The sequence below is a fragment of the Eptesicus fuscus genome, chromosome 4 (assembly GCF_027574615.1).
Source record: "Eptesicus fuscus isolate TK198812 chromosome 4, DD_ASM_mEF_20220401, whole genome shotgun sequence".
Taxonomy (NCBI): Eukaryota; Metazoa; Chordata; class Mammalia; order Chiroptera; family Vespertilionidae; genus Eptesicus; species Eptesicus fuscus.
This window is the reverse complement of record NC_072476.1, coordinates 26,880,651-26,896,808: the sequence shown is the minus strand read 5'-3', so window position 1 is coordinate 26,896,808 and position 16,158 is coordinate 26,880,651. Positions and strand designations below refer to the sequence as shown.

At 48.1% G+C, this 16,158-nt stretch overlaps 1 protein-coding gene across 3 annotated transcripts in view; it reads left to right on the top strand.

The window, feature by feature from the left end:
* The window catches only part of GALNT17 (polypeptide N-acetylgalactosaminyltransferase 17), a 410,474-nt gene that overhangs the window by 185,695 nt on the left and 208,621 nt on the right, over positions 1-16,158 (top strand). For all 3 annotated transcript variants that reach the window (XM_008141499.3, XM_054714818.1, XM_054714817.1), the window contains one exon: positions 9,338-9,504. In XM_008141499.3, the coding sequence (XP_008139721.2) occupies positions 9,338-9,504 (167 nt within the window). The remainder of the gene's footprint in view (positions 1-9,337; positions 9,505-16,158) is intronic.

The window sequence follows — 16,158 nt, the reverse complement described above, 5'->3', positions numbered from 1 at the left end:
GAAAAATAGCTCGTTGGGTAATATGTTTCTCATTGCTGTGCTGAAGTTATGGGATAACGGCCTTTGGAACCAAATGGAGCTCTGTGCAGGGGCTGGGCATGGGGGAGGCGAGACTGGCTGGGAACACAGTGTTTGTGGTCTTCAGTTTCTATGAAGAATCCTATTGACCAAATTTTGGACCTGCTGGGCCTTGGAATACAGTTATTTATTCTTTCCAATTGGCATCATTTCCTAATGTATTTTCGTCCCTCCTCAGCGGTCGGGGCTGTCCCCTCTCATTCGACTCACCTTAAAAGGTTCTCAAATAAACACCGTGTATGAATACTTAGGCACATTTGCTGGCCCAGAAGTCCACTGAGGGTGTCTTAGCTCTGGCCTGAAACTGTCTGCATTCATTTACCTTTAATTGTTTGCAGAAATCCTGTCCCTGGGCCATTGCTTAATAAAACTCTAGAATTTTTCTTTTCTTTATTCTGCTTTCCTCAGTTGAATACAGGAAGATAAGATACCTCCTACCTGGACAGATTTATCTTCAGAGCTGAGAGTCTGAGGCTGCCCCAGCTCCTGCCCCGTTTGTGTGTGACCTTGCTTCCCTCTTAGAGAAAGCAGTGTGCACAGAGCAGGGAACTCTGGGAAGAACTGGGGGTTAGAGAAGGTGAACTAACCCCTTGCACTTAAAAAAACCTTCTGAAGATAGAGAGGGACAGGTAGGGTTTTTGCCCCTATTACCACCTCCTACTACACCTTGAAACTGGCATAGCTGCCACCTGGCCAAGGAGAGCTGAGTCTCATGGTTTTTCTGGCGGGTGGCAATTGCCTTGTCCTTGGAAAAGCAACTCTTTTCAACTCAGAGAATGTGGCTTCCCAGGAGGCCATAAGCCAGTAGGTAATCGGTCCAAAAACCAAAAATGGTTTGGAGAGTATTTCAAAGTAAACATTTATAGGAACCAGGCTGGCAAGGGGGGAGCATAGAGCTTTATGACCCTATGGTGCCCGAAAACAGGGCCTGGGCACTATTCTTTAACCAGGGGCTGCAAACTGGCCATGGTGCTCTGAGCCATGTGGCCTGGGTTCATCCCCTCCTACCGTGCTCCTGTGAGAAGCCAAGGAAAGGGTATGAATTTTTGCCCCAGAAAAAAACTAGCACTCCTATACTCACAACATCTTGCATTTACTTTCTGAGGGTTTTCCTCCTGGAGCTCTGTGCTCACCAGGATAAGAACCATGCCATACACAGAGCAGGCTGAGTCTTGATTCATGAAAATGGCCCCAGGAAGGTCATTTGGTTAGAGCGTCATCCTGGTACCCCCAAGGTTACAGGTTTGATTCCCAGTCAGGGCACATATAAGAATCAACAAATGAATGTATAAATAAGTGGAACAACAAATCCATCTCCCTCCCTCCTCCCTTTCTTTCTCCCTCCCTTCTTCCCCCTCATCCTTTCTCTAAAATCAAGAAATAAAAAATTAAAATGAGAGGAAAATGGCCCCAGTGCCACTGGTGGGCAGGCAGGACACAGGGCCTTGAATGCCGGAGCAGGCAGTTTGTCCCGGAGACTGCTCTCTGTGGGAACCCAGCTAACGAGGTGTGCTGCTCCTTCAGCCGGAGGAAGTGAAGCCACTCGGCAAAGTGTGCATTTTCCCTAATAATGAGAGGTCTAAAACGGGCCTCGTACATCTCAGGTATTCAGCCCCACATCTTGTTTTGCAAGGTTCGCTGTTGCTAAAAATGATACCACTCTTTCCTAGGATTATAGGAAAGGCTTGATGCGGAGGAAGGGGAAAAAAAGGAGTGTTGAGCTGGTTAATGCACTTGACCCAAGCAGCTTTCAGAATCCGAGGACTGATTAGTAAATGCAGGGAGACAGCAGGCAGCTGTGTTCAGGATGGTATCTTTTAAGTGTTGAGGTGCCATCACCGGTGTCATAATTGAGGGAGGAGATAAGTGATGCCTTTGATCACAAGAAGAGCAAAGGGAATGCATAGGGAAGGTAGAAGGGTTTTCTTTCGTTCGTTCAGTCACCATTTATCTGCCTGCAAGCGGGCTGGGGAAAGAAGAAGAAAATAGCTGCCCTGCAGTGGGACAGGACAGAGGGAAGAGGGCCCAGATGGCCATGTGCTGAGGGAGAGAAAGTAACAAAGAGAGGGGCTAGACTTCCAGCTTGGGCTCTGGGGAGGTGCCTGGAGCTGGGGCTGGAGGGAGGAGGGTGTGTCAGGCAGAAGGAAGGGCCCTTCAGGCAGAGAGAAAAGTGTGTGTGAATGGGAGGCGGCATTCCCAGTTCTGGGGAATACAGGGTCCAGTGGCTGGAGGAACGTGGTGTAGGAGATGAGGTTGGAGAGATAAGCTTGGGCTCAACGTGGGTTCCAGGCAAAGGAATCTGAGTCAAATTCCAAAGGCTATGGAGAGGCAAAGAGATAGTGTGAGGAGTGACATGATCACATTTGCATTTTAGGAAGCTCCTTCCTGCATCGATGCGATGGTTAGAATGGGGCTTAGCTGCTGAGGGGCAGACTGGAGGCCAGGGTCCAGTTACACCTTTGGGTGTCATGCAAGAGGGAATTGATGAGTGGAGCTAGGGCAGTAGAGATGGGGGCAACGGGCTGAGTGTCATAAAATATCCTCACGGAGGCAGAATATCCAGGATCTGGTGAGTTATGGACGTGTTGAGCTATTAGACACGTTGGCTGGATCATGATTTTAACTTGACTCCTGAAGAGAAAGGGGGATACCCTTGAATGAAGACAGGAAGGTACAGAGGGGCAGATGTCAGTTTTAGGCATACTGAATTTGGGAGGCTGGGGAGACACCCAAGTGGAGATGTCCAGTGGGGAGCTGAAGTTTGAGTGAAGGTACAGGCCAGAGATGCGGGTTTGGAAGTTGCCAGTGGAATGAATGGGAGATAAAGGAGGGAGACAGGAAGGGCAAACAAAGGGAAGATGGTGATTAAGGCCATGGGAAAGGGACTTCTTTTATTTACTTGGGAGAGACTTGAGTTCCCTACTGGACAAACATCAGTGGAGGGAGAGGGAAGATAGAGGTGAGAGAGTGGTGGGAGCAGCAAGGCACTGAGGTGGGAGGAGGCTGGGGAGTCCACAGCACAGATGTGGGGTGAGCTCTGACCTCCTGAGCTGATTCCTTCAAGGCTAAGTTTAGTGGTCAGCCAAGGAAGAGCATGGCCATTGGCTAGGGAACAGGTGTGCCAGTTCCGGAAGTGCAGGAGAGGTGGCACAGAGGGACATTCCAGGATTGCTCTCGTAGAGAAAGCTCATTCAGAATTTACAAGGTAGACACTCAGGGATTGGGACCGTCCACTTTGAAGTGAGTGTGATATTGTCTGGAGATGATGGTGATGGCGAGGCCCTTTCAGAAGGAGTCCTCGCCTCCCATGTTTGCCACAGCAGTGGGAGGAGTGGCTGTGAACATGTGTCCCCCGACGTCTGTCACAATTATCAATGGTTTTCTCATTAGAGCATGGCTGCCCTTGGGGAGGCCAGGCTGTGTTTTCTGACTCAAACTGCCTATTCTTTGTAGACTCCCTGAACGTTCCTCCCTCTCATTTCAGTCCATGTTGCCTTTCGGCACCCGGCAAGAGGCCTGGCCCTTAGAGCACAGGCGTCGTGAGCTGCGGAATCTTTATGCGTGGGTTTTTATGACCTTATGTCTGTCTGTGAAGCATTTTGAAAATAAACATCAGTCTCGTAGGACTTTGCAGAACTTGATGTGAGTCCGAGGTTCCAACATCAGGCTCTTTACTGCTCCATCTCTAAACCAACTTAGACAGATTTCTTCTGGAAGAGAAAAATAAGGGGACCCTAGTGCCTCTGTGTGCTTAGAAGAGCTCTAATTGCCCGCCCCTCCCTCTGTTCTTGACTGTGCAAGTTTGATCCATTGATCCACCTTTCAAATCCAGCTCACAGCTCATCTTCCCTGCCCTCCTGGTCCCACTCAGCTCATCCATCACTCTGGTGGAGGTACAGCCATCGGGCACTTAGCATCCACTGCGTTGCATTACAAACGGCCTTGTTAGAGTCCTGGGTGTGCTTCAGCTGTCAAAACCCAGGACTCCCGCTTACTGACAGCAGGTTAGAGCTTAGGCAGTGCTCGGTGAGTGGTCCCTTCACTAGGGTGGGGCAGCTGGTGGGCAGAAACTGAGAGGCCTTATTGCACCTGGGAGCCAGAGCTGAGGTGAGCAGCCAGGAATACTCTGCAGGTTAGCCCCACAGTGATGGGCCATGTGAGCCAAGTGACATGGAGATACCGGGTAGGCCCTGGAAGGGGAGCCCTCACTTTAGATGGGACCTGAGGGACTGATGGGCAGGAATAGGACCAGGAAAAGAACTGGAGCCTGAGTGCAGGCCTGTGCGCACCTGCCGTGAACCAGCCCCACTCAGCCATCCAGAGAACACACACAGGTGCACCCTCCACATCCAGCCCCAATGGTCCTGGGGCTCTCTGACCCTGGGGTCCTTCAGTTCAGAGGCTTCTGATAACACCCTGGTGCACCACCCAAGGTAGCACCTGCCCAGATCACAGTCATAATACTAGAATCTTTGGTTGGGGGCGGTGGTAATAGGGGTGGGGATAAGGACACGTATGTAATAACTTAATCAATAAAGAAAAAAAAAAGAATACTAGGATCTTTGCCTATGTTCTTACCGGCCTTATTAATCCCGGGTTTTGGGGGCTGGCTTCTGCTCACCCACATCCCACTTGCATGGAATTTTCCTGGTCTGTACTCTTGGCCCTTAGCAGGCTATAGGCACGGTGCCACTGTCCACAGAGGGCTGTCTCCTAGTCAGGGCTTTTAGGGCAGGAATAGGAAGCTGAGGCTCAAATCGACTGAACAACTTGCCAAAGTCCCAGCTAGGAAGAGGCTAGGCTAGAAATTTTGTGGGGGTTGTCTGCTGCAGTTACCACATTTTGCCTTGGTCTGGCAAGAGCAATGGAAGGGTCTAAACATCAGATGATGAAGTTCACTTCCTGGCATTCTTGTGGCAGGTTGCTGTGCGAGTTAGGGAAAATGACTTCACCTCTCTGGGCCCCAGTTTCCTCGTCTGTGAGATATTGCCCACTGTGAGTATGAAATGAGACAGTACAGGACATAGGAGCTCCCAGCAGTTTCAGGCATGGGGGTTGCTGTGTATATGTTGGTTATTATCATCATCATTATCTGTAACTTCCTGGGTCTCCTGGACTACATTGCATCTAATTTTTTTTTTTACAATAATGGGGATGTTTGGGGTCATCTTTTTGTTTCCAGTTGGCAGACTGGGTCACAGTGTGTCTTGATACCTCTTGTCTGTAAAACATTGGGTCATATAAGTTGTTTCCTTAAAAGCTGATCATGGATAGCGGTCTGCTTATGAGAAGGCGCGGCCAACTCTTTGGGCTTTGATTTCTTCCTTGATGGGGGCCTCGGCCCCTGACCTTCTTTCAATTCAACTGTGATTCTCTCTGGAGGGTTCCCAGTGGAGGTTGGGTCTCCTGGCTCTCCTCTCCTTACCATCAGTGAAATAAGTGAAGTCATTCCTGGCATTAAGTGAAATCAATGCCAAGGGCTTTGGGGTGATTGGGAATGAGGAAGTGGGAAACAGGGATCACTGAGGTGAGTTACAAGGAAGCATCTCAAGCACATGGACAGCTGGACAGGCAGTCAGATGGACAGATGTGAGGTGTCTAAGAGACCTCATTTGGTTAGTTGATTGCTTTCTTTTCTCTACAAGAACAGCTTCGCAGGAATCTGTTCCTCGTGAGGCTTTGAGGAGCAGAGCCTGGTCTTGAATTTCTCTGCAGCCCTTTCCTGCCTGGAGCACTGACTGACGTTGATCCAGATCATCTTTTGTTCAGGCAAAGGATTGTTTAGTGCTTGCTGACTAGTTATTGAAAGGAAATTTGTGATTTCTGGGACCCAGACCTGAGTCTGTTTTGCGAGAGGAAGTGCATGGCATGCATGCACGCGCGCACACATACATACACAGACACACACACACACCCACTATAGATTTTGAGGTATTTTGTTGTTTCTGCTGTGTGTCATCCTCTCCTCACTCCCTGCGTATCTTTCAGTCTGGGACCTATTCTTTTATCCTCACACACTCCCAGGTTATTCTTACTTACCTGGATTTTGCAGTGGGAAATGTCTGATTCTGTATGTTCCATTATGTCGAGATGGGGCTAGAAGCCAAGCTGAGCCGCCTGCTGCCTTCCCCAGGTTGACCTGCCCAGTCTACTTGGCGTTGGCCACCCCTGGGGTCACCCAGAGAGCACCATATGCATCTCTGTGGCTCTGAGCCCCTTCCCCCCTCAGCTCTGCAGGAACTTGGGAAGGAGGGGAGGGGCTTCTGTCATGTCAGCCTTGGTCTGCAGGGTATGGGGGACCAAGATCTACTGTCCTAGGGTCATCAGGCCACAGCAACAGTTGTGTTAGCACCAACTCCTAGCTACAGGAGCTCTGTATATTCGCTTCCTCTGTGCAATCTCTAGTACTTCTGTGGCTGGAGAGTCTCTCTCTTTCTTTGTACCATCCACCCTTAATCTCCCTCCCGCTCTCATCTTCTGTCCTGTCCAGCATTGGACATCTGATTGGAAGTAACATATATATCTGTCTATGCTACTCCTTACAGAGAATGATTAAAACTTCAGTTGCCCATCTCCCCAGCATATTCCATGCATCTTCTATGTATCAGGCAATAAGCCAGATTAGAGAGATATTTTTTAAGCAGAGTCTATCACCCTGGAGTTGAAAGACCAACAAAAATAATTCTGATTTTCGCCCTTACCAGTTTGGCTCAGTAGATAGAGCATCGGCCTGCAGACTGAAAGGTCCTAGGTTCAGTTCTGGTCAAGGACATATACCTTGGTTGCGGACACATCCCCAGTAGGGGGTGTGCAGGAGGCAGCTGATCGATGTTTCTCTCTCATCGATGTTTCTAACTCTCTATCCCTCTCCCTTCCTCTCTCTAAAAAAGCAATAAAATATATTTAAAAAAATAATGCTGACTTTCTTAAAAATGACTGTATTCCTACTTTCTGCCTATGGTGAGACCCTGAGGATGTCTGCACAGGAGAGGTGAATCATTGTAAGCTGGGCGAGGTTAGAGACCTGGGCTTGTTGGGGAGGAGAGTCCTGGGTGGGTTCTGCAGGAATGGCCTGGTTGAGTGAAAACTCGGGAAGGCTGGCCAGTGGTGATTAGGAATGTGTAGGATGGAACAGAAGAGTGGAAGGGAGGATGGAGGGGCCAACCAGACAGACTGAGTCTTTCCATTAGATGTTACACCAAATTTTCACAGGGCTCTCAAAGCCTGGTCTCACTTGATCCACGCAGAGCTAGGTATGGTGAGGGTTTTTCTGACAGTTTAGAGGTGAAGAAACATGAGCTATGTTCCCAGGGTAACGTGTCCAATGTGAGGCAGAGCACTTCTCACTTCTGAAAATCCTGCAGGATTTACTGAATGGCCACCTTGACTCATGAAGAGAGAAGGATCAGCCCCCTTCCCATCCTCCCTTGTATCCCTCCCGTCCCCCTGAGGCTCCCATGTTTCCCATTTCACCAGGGGGCCCTGTCTGCTCTGGCCAAGAGGCCTGACTCCCAACTCAGGCCTGACTACAGTGTGACCCCATGGTCTGTGGGTGCAGAAGACGGTGCTGGTACAGTGCACTCTGGCCTTTTTGCTTCTGAATTTCAAGGGTCAGAGGCTGTTGAAAACAAAGGACCAAAGAGACCAGCCCCAGGAATGAATGCTCAGAGGAGGTGGGTATGGAAGGTGTGTGTGCTCACATGTATGGGCCGGTGAGTAATGGGCTGAGGAGGAGCAGCTGACAGCCTGCCAGGCTCAGGACAGCTGCCAGGGGGCTCTGAGGGACCTTCCCGGTGCCCTTCTCTCTCGGATCACCACACAGTAAATGAGATGATTCCCGCAGACTGCCCAGGAGCCCGTCAATATCCATTCTAATCTCCCTGGCAGCCCCAGAGGTGAATTTACAGCGATGTGGTAAAAATGAGGCTGCATGATCAATGCATCTCTGGACGGTCTCTTCCAGGAGACACAAATGTATATTGCAACAAAACTTTATTTTCTTCCGAAAATTGCCTACATGATTAATATGGCCCGACACAGGCCAAGCTGTTCAGCATAAAAAACAGCCACATTTCTTGCTCCATCTTCTTCCTGCTTTGCTAACTCCATTCCTTCCTCTCGTTGCGTGGGTTTTGCTCTCACACTTTGTGCTCTACAGGGGGAAGGGGAATGCGAGATCCGGATTCCAGTCCACTTTGTTTCTTCTTGGTATTTCCATTGTGGCTCAGACTAAGCGGGGAACCAAATGCCCAGTGTGTGGGTGCTCCTGGGACTGAGCCACGCAGAGCACGTTCTCTGGGCATTCTACCATCTCTAACGTCACCAGATCTCTGCCCCCGAGTCCAGCATGAATGAAAAGGATTCTCCCCTTTCGCCTGTCTTTGGGATGGGGGAGTTGCTGGGTCATAAGAGGGAGGACCTCTTAGGCAGGTGGTGCCACTTCCTGTCCTCACGGAGGTTTTAGGAAGAAGAGATGGGGTGTGTCAGGAAGCTGAGGACCCGCTTCCTTGATTATGATTATTTGCATGTGTGTTTTATGTCTCCTAGAGTGTAAGCTCTGTGAGAGCAAGTGTCTCCTGTAGATGTCTTAGTATGGGTTCCCCCAGACACTGACCCTGAGACAAAGAGTTGAGTGCATTAGTCTATTTGGGAAGTAGAGAGGGGACTGGGGATGTAGGACTGGGAAGGGAAGGCATCCCCAAAGGGGGTGCCATGCAGATTGTTACTGTGTGTGACAGGAACTTCATCTCAGGAGGACCCTGGGATCCAGTGTAAAAACCACCCCTCAGAGTCAACCTGCTCCAGAGCTGAGGGAGTCGGGTGTTTATGCATCAGCCCCCAGCAGTCTCTGGATGAGAGCTGATGAGGGCTGGTAACTGCTTAGGTGGCATCATAGCAGGCGAGCCCCAAACAAGGAAGTGCAGGTGTCCAAAGTGGGCAGTTGGACAGGTAGGCACTGACGCAACCAGGGGGTACATGTGGGCGCAGCAGCCTGTGGTATGGCAGATGTGTGCCCAAGACTGTGCTTCCCATTCGTACAGGGTTGGCAAATTTGGGATAAGTGGGGCTGGATCCCTTGACCCTCTCCTCCTTAGGTTTTTATTCTCAGTTCTTAACCAAGAGGACCAGTTGGTACAGGGAACCAATGACTCATGCCTCGGGACGACATGTACAAGGGTTGGGCGGACATCCTCACTGTGTCCAGCACAGCCCGTGTGCCCCTCCTTCCTGACGTGGCTCTCCCTGCTCTCCTCCCCAGGTGTAAGGAGCTGAAGTACTCCAAGGAGCTGCCCCAGATCTCCATCATTTTTATCTTTGTGAACGAGGCCCTGTCGGTGATTCTGCGGTCGGTCCACAGCGCTGTCAACCACACGCCCACACACCTGCTGAAGGAAATCATCCTGGTGGATGACAACAGCGACGAAGGTATGGGGGTGGCTGACCCAGGGGTTTCTTAGAGAGGAAGATGCAAACTCACAGTATCAGCAGGGGAAATGCCCCTTCATTCCAGTACCAGCCCAAGGGCCTCTGTCTTCTGTTCCTGGGGCGTATCCCGGGAAAGGGAGAAGTTTGAAGGAGGAAGTCCAGGCAAACACTCCATTAGTTGATGAGTCCTCTAGGGCTGCGAGTAAACGAGCAGTGATGTATCTAGACTAATTTTAATTTCCTCTCTTCTTATTAATAAAGGAGATGGCATCAAAGGGCTGAATTCCTCCACACACCCCCTTTCCCGGGAGGCAAGAGAACAAGGGAAATTCTGTCCTGTGATGGGAAGTCCTACCTCAGAATTCCCCTCTGGGCCGCTGTGCCCACAATAACCATGGACAGAAATGAGCAGAGTTTGCAGGCCTTTTGGAATTGAGCTCTGTGGGGAATGGTGGCTCAATTTAAAAATATAAAACAAGCCAATACTGGATGGCAGCACCAGAAGTTCTTTGAGGTCCTTGGAGATGAGAGCCTGGTGTTGAGGTGGTGGGGGGTTGGTTTGGCTAATTGTGCCTTTGTGTTGGCTCGTAGCCTGCAGAATCCACTGTGCTCACTGCAGGCAGAGAACCCACAGCAGGTGACAGACAGAAAGCCAGCCAGGAGGCTTATCTTCTGAGCAACTGTAGGATTAAGGGCCAGCTGAACCCCTTGCTCTCAGCATACTGAGTACAGACGGATCATCCTGTGAGCCCTGGTCGGGAGAGGCAGGATGGGCCACAGGCCCTGTTTGAAACTTGATTATCTTGGGGAGCTCCGGGTGACCCAATCACATTTGATTGGCTCAAGGGCTAAAGTCCCCCTGCCCTTCTGAACCGGCATTATAGCAGTGTGCCCTCAGGCACTACTCTTTGGTGGTGGTGGGTCCTCTGGATTTGGAGGACAGATGGGCCATTTGCTGAATTTTTCACATCCCTATTTTTCTTTTTTGATCTCTGGCCTTTTCATTATCTATATATACTTTTAAAACTGACATTGAGCCCTGATCTATGAACCAGGAGATCTCGGTTTGATTCCTGGTTAAAGCGCATGCCTGGGTTTCAGGCTCGATCCCCAGTAGTGGGCATGCAGGAGGCAACCAGTCAATGATTCTCTCTCATCGTTGATGTTTCTATCTCCCGTTCCCTTCCTCTCTGAAATCAATAAAAATACATTTTTAGAAAACTGAGAGTCTTGTTGTGAGAAGGAGGCTTGCAGTTCCTTGAAGCCTCTTAAGACTTAAGAGTCTAAGTCATCTGGCAGAGCTCTGCCTGGCTGCTCACAGCGTACCTCGCAGCCTCTCTGTGCACCCAGACAGACCTCTTGCTTCAGCAGGACTTTCAGACCCCTGCAGGGAGTCTCTGCTACTACCCGCCTTCCTCACTCCTGGCTAAGCCCCACTCCTTCCCCAGGTCTCCCATGGGTGTCACACCCTCCAAGACTTTGCCGATATCTTAAGTCCCTGCTCTGTGCTGCTGTGATACCCTGTACCCTCCTGGAGCCCGTGATACCGCCTCGACCTGCATATCCCCACTCCAAGTTCTGGGCAAGACTTTGTCCCATGGGCCTGGCTGGTAGCTGACATTTGGTCAAAGGGCTAGCAGCTGAGGGGCTGGAAGTGCCACTCAGAAGAGCTGGCCAACCCAGAGAAGAGAGGGAACTGATAACGGGGTGAGGACTCACTGCCTGTGGGGTTCCCTCTCCCACAAAAATCTCTGCAGAGCCCAGCCAGAGAGAAGGGAGTGGGGTCTCCAGTAGATGCCTTAGCTTGGGTTCCCCAAGACACAGACCCTGAGACAAAGAGTTGAATGCATTAATTTACTTGGGGAAGTAGGACTAGGGAGGGAATGCACCCCTCCAAGGGGGTGTCATGCAGATTGTTACTGTGGGTGACAGGAGCTTCATCCCAGGGGGACTCTGGAGCCAGTGTAAAAGCCACCCCTCAGAATTACCCTGCTCCAGGGCTGAGGGAGCCAGGGTGTCTATATACCTTTAGCTTCAGATGCTTTCCCCTGGGAACCTTCTGGAGCCCTACCCTGGAGGAAGTTCTGTTTCAGGAGTTCAGGGGTGGGGCAAAGTGATTTGCATTTCTTACAGGCTCCTGGGTGATTCCCCTGGTGCAGGGACCACACTTTGAGAACCACTGAGTTAAGTACCATTTCAATGGTTCACACCTCAGCTTTCATGAAAGAGGTCAGTGGGTGAGAACAAGCAGGAAGAGGCATTTGGTCCATTCTGACCATAATGTTAACTCCCATTCATCCTTCCCTGTCCTCCCCAGTACCTAGGGCAGGGGTGGGAAACCTTTTTTTCTGCCAACAGCCATATGGATATTTATAACATCATTCCAGGGTCATGCAAAATTATCAACTTAAAATGTATTAGCTTGCTATATTTGGTTAAACGCTTTATTAACTCGGCCCTAATGCCTTGGCAGAGCCAGACCAAATGATTTCGCAGGCTTTATTCTGCTTGTGGACCGGAAGTTCCCACCCCTGGCCTACGAGACCGGGAGTGGAGTGGACTACATTAATGCGCTCTCTCTCTCTCTCTTTCTCTCTCTCTCTCTCTCTCTCTCTCTCTTTCTCTCTCTCTCTCTTTGGCTGAGAAGGGAAGGCACCCCTGTACTTTCTCTTTAATGGAAAGATAAATTTAACATTTTTTTTCTTTATTAAGGTTTTCCTTGTGACTAGTATTATTGAGTTTTATAAATGTTCTATATACACTTGAAAAGACCCCCACACTGCAATCACGGAATTGAATTCCTGCCAGACATCAATTATGTGTATTTAGATAGACTCTGAGTTTGTCTTCTTACGTCTCTTTGATAATGGTGTTTTAACATCACCTTCTACAATGACTGTTCCTTCCCGTGTTTTTAATAATGTTTGATTTCTGTATCTTGTCAGTTTCTTTGGCAACATAGATTTGTATCTGCATGGCTTCATTGTTAGTGGTGGTTGTTACCCTTATGTAATGTTCCCTTTATCTTCAAGAATACCTTTTTTTTCTGGCCTTGCGTTTACATCGTCTAGCATTAATATTTTTTATCCCTTCTTACCGTCTGTTTCGAGTTTGATTAAAATATTTTTCCCAGCCTTCCCATGTTTCTGATCTTAAAAGTAATACATGCTCTTTGTAGGGAAATTTGAATGTATCAAAAAGCACATCTAATGGAGAAAAACACAACTACTGTGAGACTAGCCAGCGGTGACTGCTCATTTGTCCATGTTCTCACCCTCTTTTTAATGCGCATTTGACACAGTTAAGATCCTATAGTAAAAAGAAGTTAATGTTCTCGTTTTCCCCCTGAACGTTGAAGCACATTTCCCTTTTCATTAAAAAGGCTCTGGGAACATCATTTTAATGAGGGTAGAATGGTCTGTTCTCAGGCTGGTCAACACTGGCACTGGTGGAAACAATAGCGCCCCACTTCCATATGTTATCACATCCATTCAAGGTAAAAGGCTTTTTCAGAAAAAAGAGAAGAAGGAGGAAGAAGATGGGGGTGGGGGGTGGGAGGAGGAGGAAGAGGAGAAGGAAGAGGAGGAGGAGGAGGAGGAGGAGGAGGAGGAGGAGGAGGAGAAGGAGGATGGTTCAGGGAATGTGTCAGCATTGGGACACTGGTAGTTCCTCCACTGTGTTTGTTCTGATGATCCTCAAATCCATCCCCCCAGCCCAGAGCAACTTAGCCTCTCCCCCAAGCTCCACACCTGTATTCTCCGTCTCCTAGGTGACAGCTCAGGGTCCCTCTGAAACCATACTCTCAATGGGTCCAGTGACTCACCATTTTCCTCTCTGTCTCAGAAAACTATTTCTCATCATTTATTTCCTGTCTCATTGAAGAGCTTCACCTTTTTCTCAGTTATCTCATCATCAAAGCCCGGAAGTCTTTGCACTTTCTTCCTCGTCCCTTTTCCAGTAGCATCTGGTTAGTTACTGTTGAGCGTGGGTCCTACTTGGCCATATCCCAAGCCACTGGCTTTTTGTTCAGGTCCTCAGCATTTTTTGCCTTGAAATTTGAGGGGTTAAGGGCACACAGATTTATGACGATTATAATTCTTGACACACCCCATAGCTTTTGTTTATTATCCCTTGTTTTAATTGAGATATACTTCACATTACATAAAATATGCCACTATGTGGCTTTCAGTATATTCACTATGTTTTGCAACTATTGCCACTAATTCCAGAATATTTTCCCAAAGGAAGCCCTGAATCTTTTAGCAGTCTCTCCCAATTGCTTGGGCAACCATTAAAGTACTTTCTGTCTCTGTCCTATCCTTGATCTTTGATATAAATGAAATGTACAATATGTGGCCTATTGTATCTGACTTCTTTCACTTAACATAATGTTTTCTATGTCCATCCATGTTGTAGTACATATGGATACTTCATTCCTTTTTATGGCTAAATAATATTTTGTTTATGGATATGGCACATCTTACTTATTCATTCATCATTTGATGAATATTTGGGTTGTTCCCAGTTTTTGGCTATTAGGAATAATACTGCTATGAATATTCATATATTTTATTTTTAAATTTATCTTCATTGTTGAAAGTATTAGAGATGTCCTCCTTTTCCCCCCATTGACCTCATTCACCCCAGCCACCTCCCCCAGGCCTTCACCACTCTGTTGTCTGTGTCCATGGGTTATGCATATATGCATTATAAGTTCTTTGGTTAACCTCTCCCCACCCACCCACCCACCCCTGCCTTCCCTCTGAGATTCATCAGTCTGTTCCATGCTTCTTTGTCTCTGGATCTATTTTGTTCATCAGTTTATTTTGTTCATTAGATTCCACATATGAGTCAGATCATGTGATACTTGTCTTTCTCTCATTGGCTTATTTTGCTTAGCATAATACATTTTTATATGGACATATTTTTAATTTTCTTGGGCATATACCTAGGAGTGAAAGTTGCTGGGTCATATGATAATTTTATGGTTAATTTTTTTGAGAAACCATCAAATTGTTTTTCACAATTGACTGTTTTTCACAGCACTGGAATCATTTCACATTCCTACCAGCAATGTATTAGGGTTCCAATTTCTCCACATTCTCACCAACATTTATTTTCCCTCTTCTTTAAGTTATGCCTAGTGGGTGGTATATTGTGGATTTATTTGCCTAATGACTAATTATTCTGAGCATCTTTTTATGTGCTTATTTGCTATTAGTCTATCTTATTTGGAGAAATGTCTATTCAAATCCATTGCTCATTTTGAAAATGGATTATTTGTCTTTGTATGAATTGTAATTGTTCTTTACATATTCTGGGTCTGCACTCTTATAAAATACTAGAGGCCTGGTGCACAAAATTTGTGCACTGGGGGGGGGTGTCCCTCAGCCCAGCCTGCACCCTCTCCAATCTAGGACCCCTTGGGGGATGTCCGACTGCCAGTTTAGGTCTAATCCCTGTGGGATCGAACGTAAACCAGCAGTCGGACATCCCTCTCACAATCCGGGACTGCTGGCTCCCAACCGCTCGCCTGCCTGCCTGCCTGATTACCCCTAACTGCTTCTGCCTGCCAGCCTGGTCAATGCCTAACTGCTCCCCTGCCAGCCCAATTGCCCCCAACTGCCCTCCCCTGCCAGCCCAGTTGCCCCTAACTGCCCTCCCCCGCTTGCCTGGTTGCCCCTAACTGCTCTCCCCTGCAGGTCTGGTCCCCCCGCAACTTCCCTCCCTCCCCTGCATGCCAGGTCACCCCTAACTGCCCTCCTCTGCAGGCCTGGTCCCCCCCCCCGCAACTGCCCTCCCTCCCCTGCAGGCCCGGTCGCCCCAACTGTCTTCCCCTGCTGGCCTGGTAACCCTAACTGCCCTCCCCTACCAGCCCAGTAGCCCCTAACTGCCCTCCCCTGCAGGCCTGGTCCCCCCAACTGCCCTCCCTCCCCTGCAGGCCCAGTCACCCCTAACTGCCCTCTCCTGCTGGCCATCTTGTGACAGCCATCTTGTGACCACATGGGAGCGGCCATCTTGTGCAAGGGCATGACAATCAATTTGCATATTACCTCTTTATTATATAAGGATATTCTGTAAATGTTTTTTACAAATACATCTAAATATTTTTTTCCATTCTGTGGATTGTCTTTTCACTTTCTTTGTAGTGTCCTTTGATGCACATAGTTTTTAATTTTTATCAAGTCCAATTTGTCTATTTTCCATTGGGTGCTTGAGCTTTTGGTGTCCAATCTAAGAAACTGTTGCCTAATCCAAAGTCACAAGGATTTGCACCTATGTTTTCTTCTAAGAGTTTTATTGTTTTAGCTCTTACCTTATGTAGGTCTTTACTGATTGTAAGTTAATTAGTGTTTGTATGTCCTTTGAGTTAGGGGTTTGAATTCACTTTTTCTATGAGGATATTTAGTTGTCCTGGTACCATTTGTTGAAAAGATTATTCTTGCTCCATTGAGTGGTCATAGCATCCTTATCAAAAAGCAACTGACTATAAATGTGAGGAGGGTTTTATTTCTGAACTCTAATTTCTGTTTCATTGATGTATGTGTCTATCCTTGTGCCAATACCACACTATCTTGATAACTATTCCTTAGTAGTAAGTTTTAAAATCAGGAAGTGTGAGTCTTCCAACCTTGTTCTTCTTTTTCAATATTG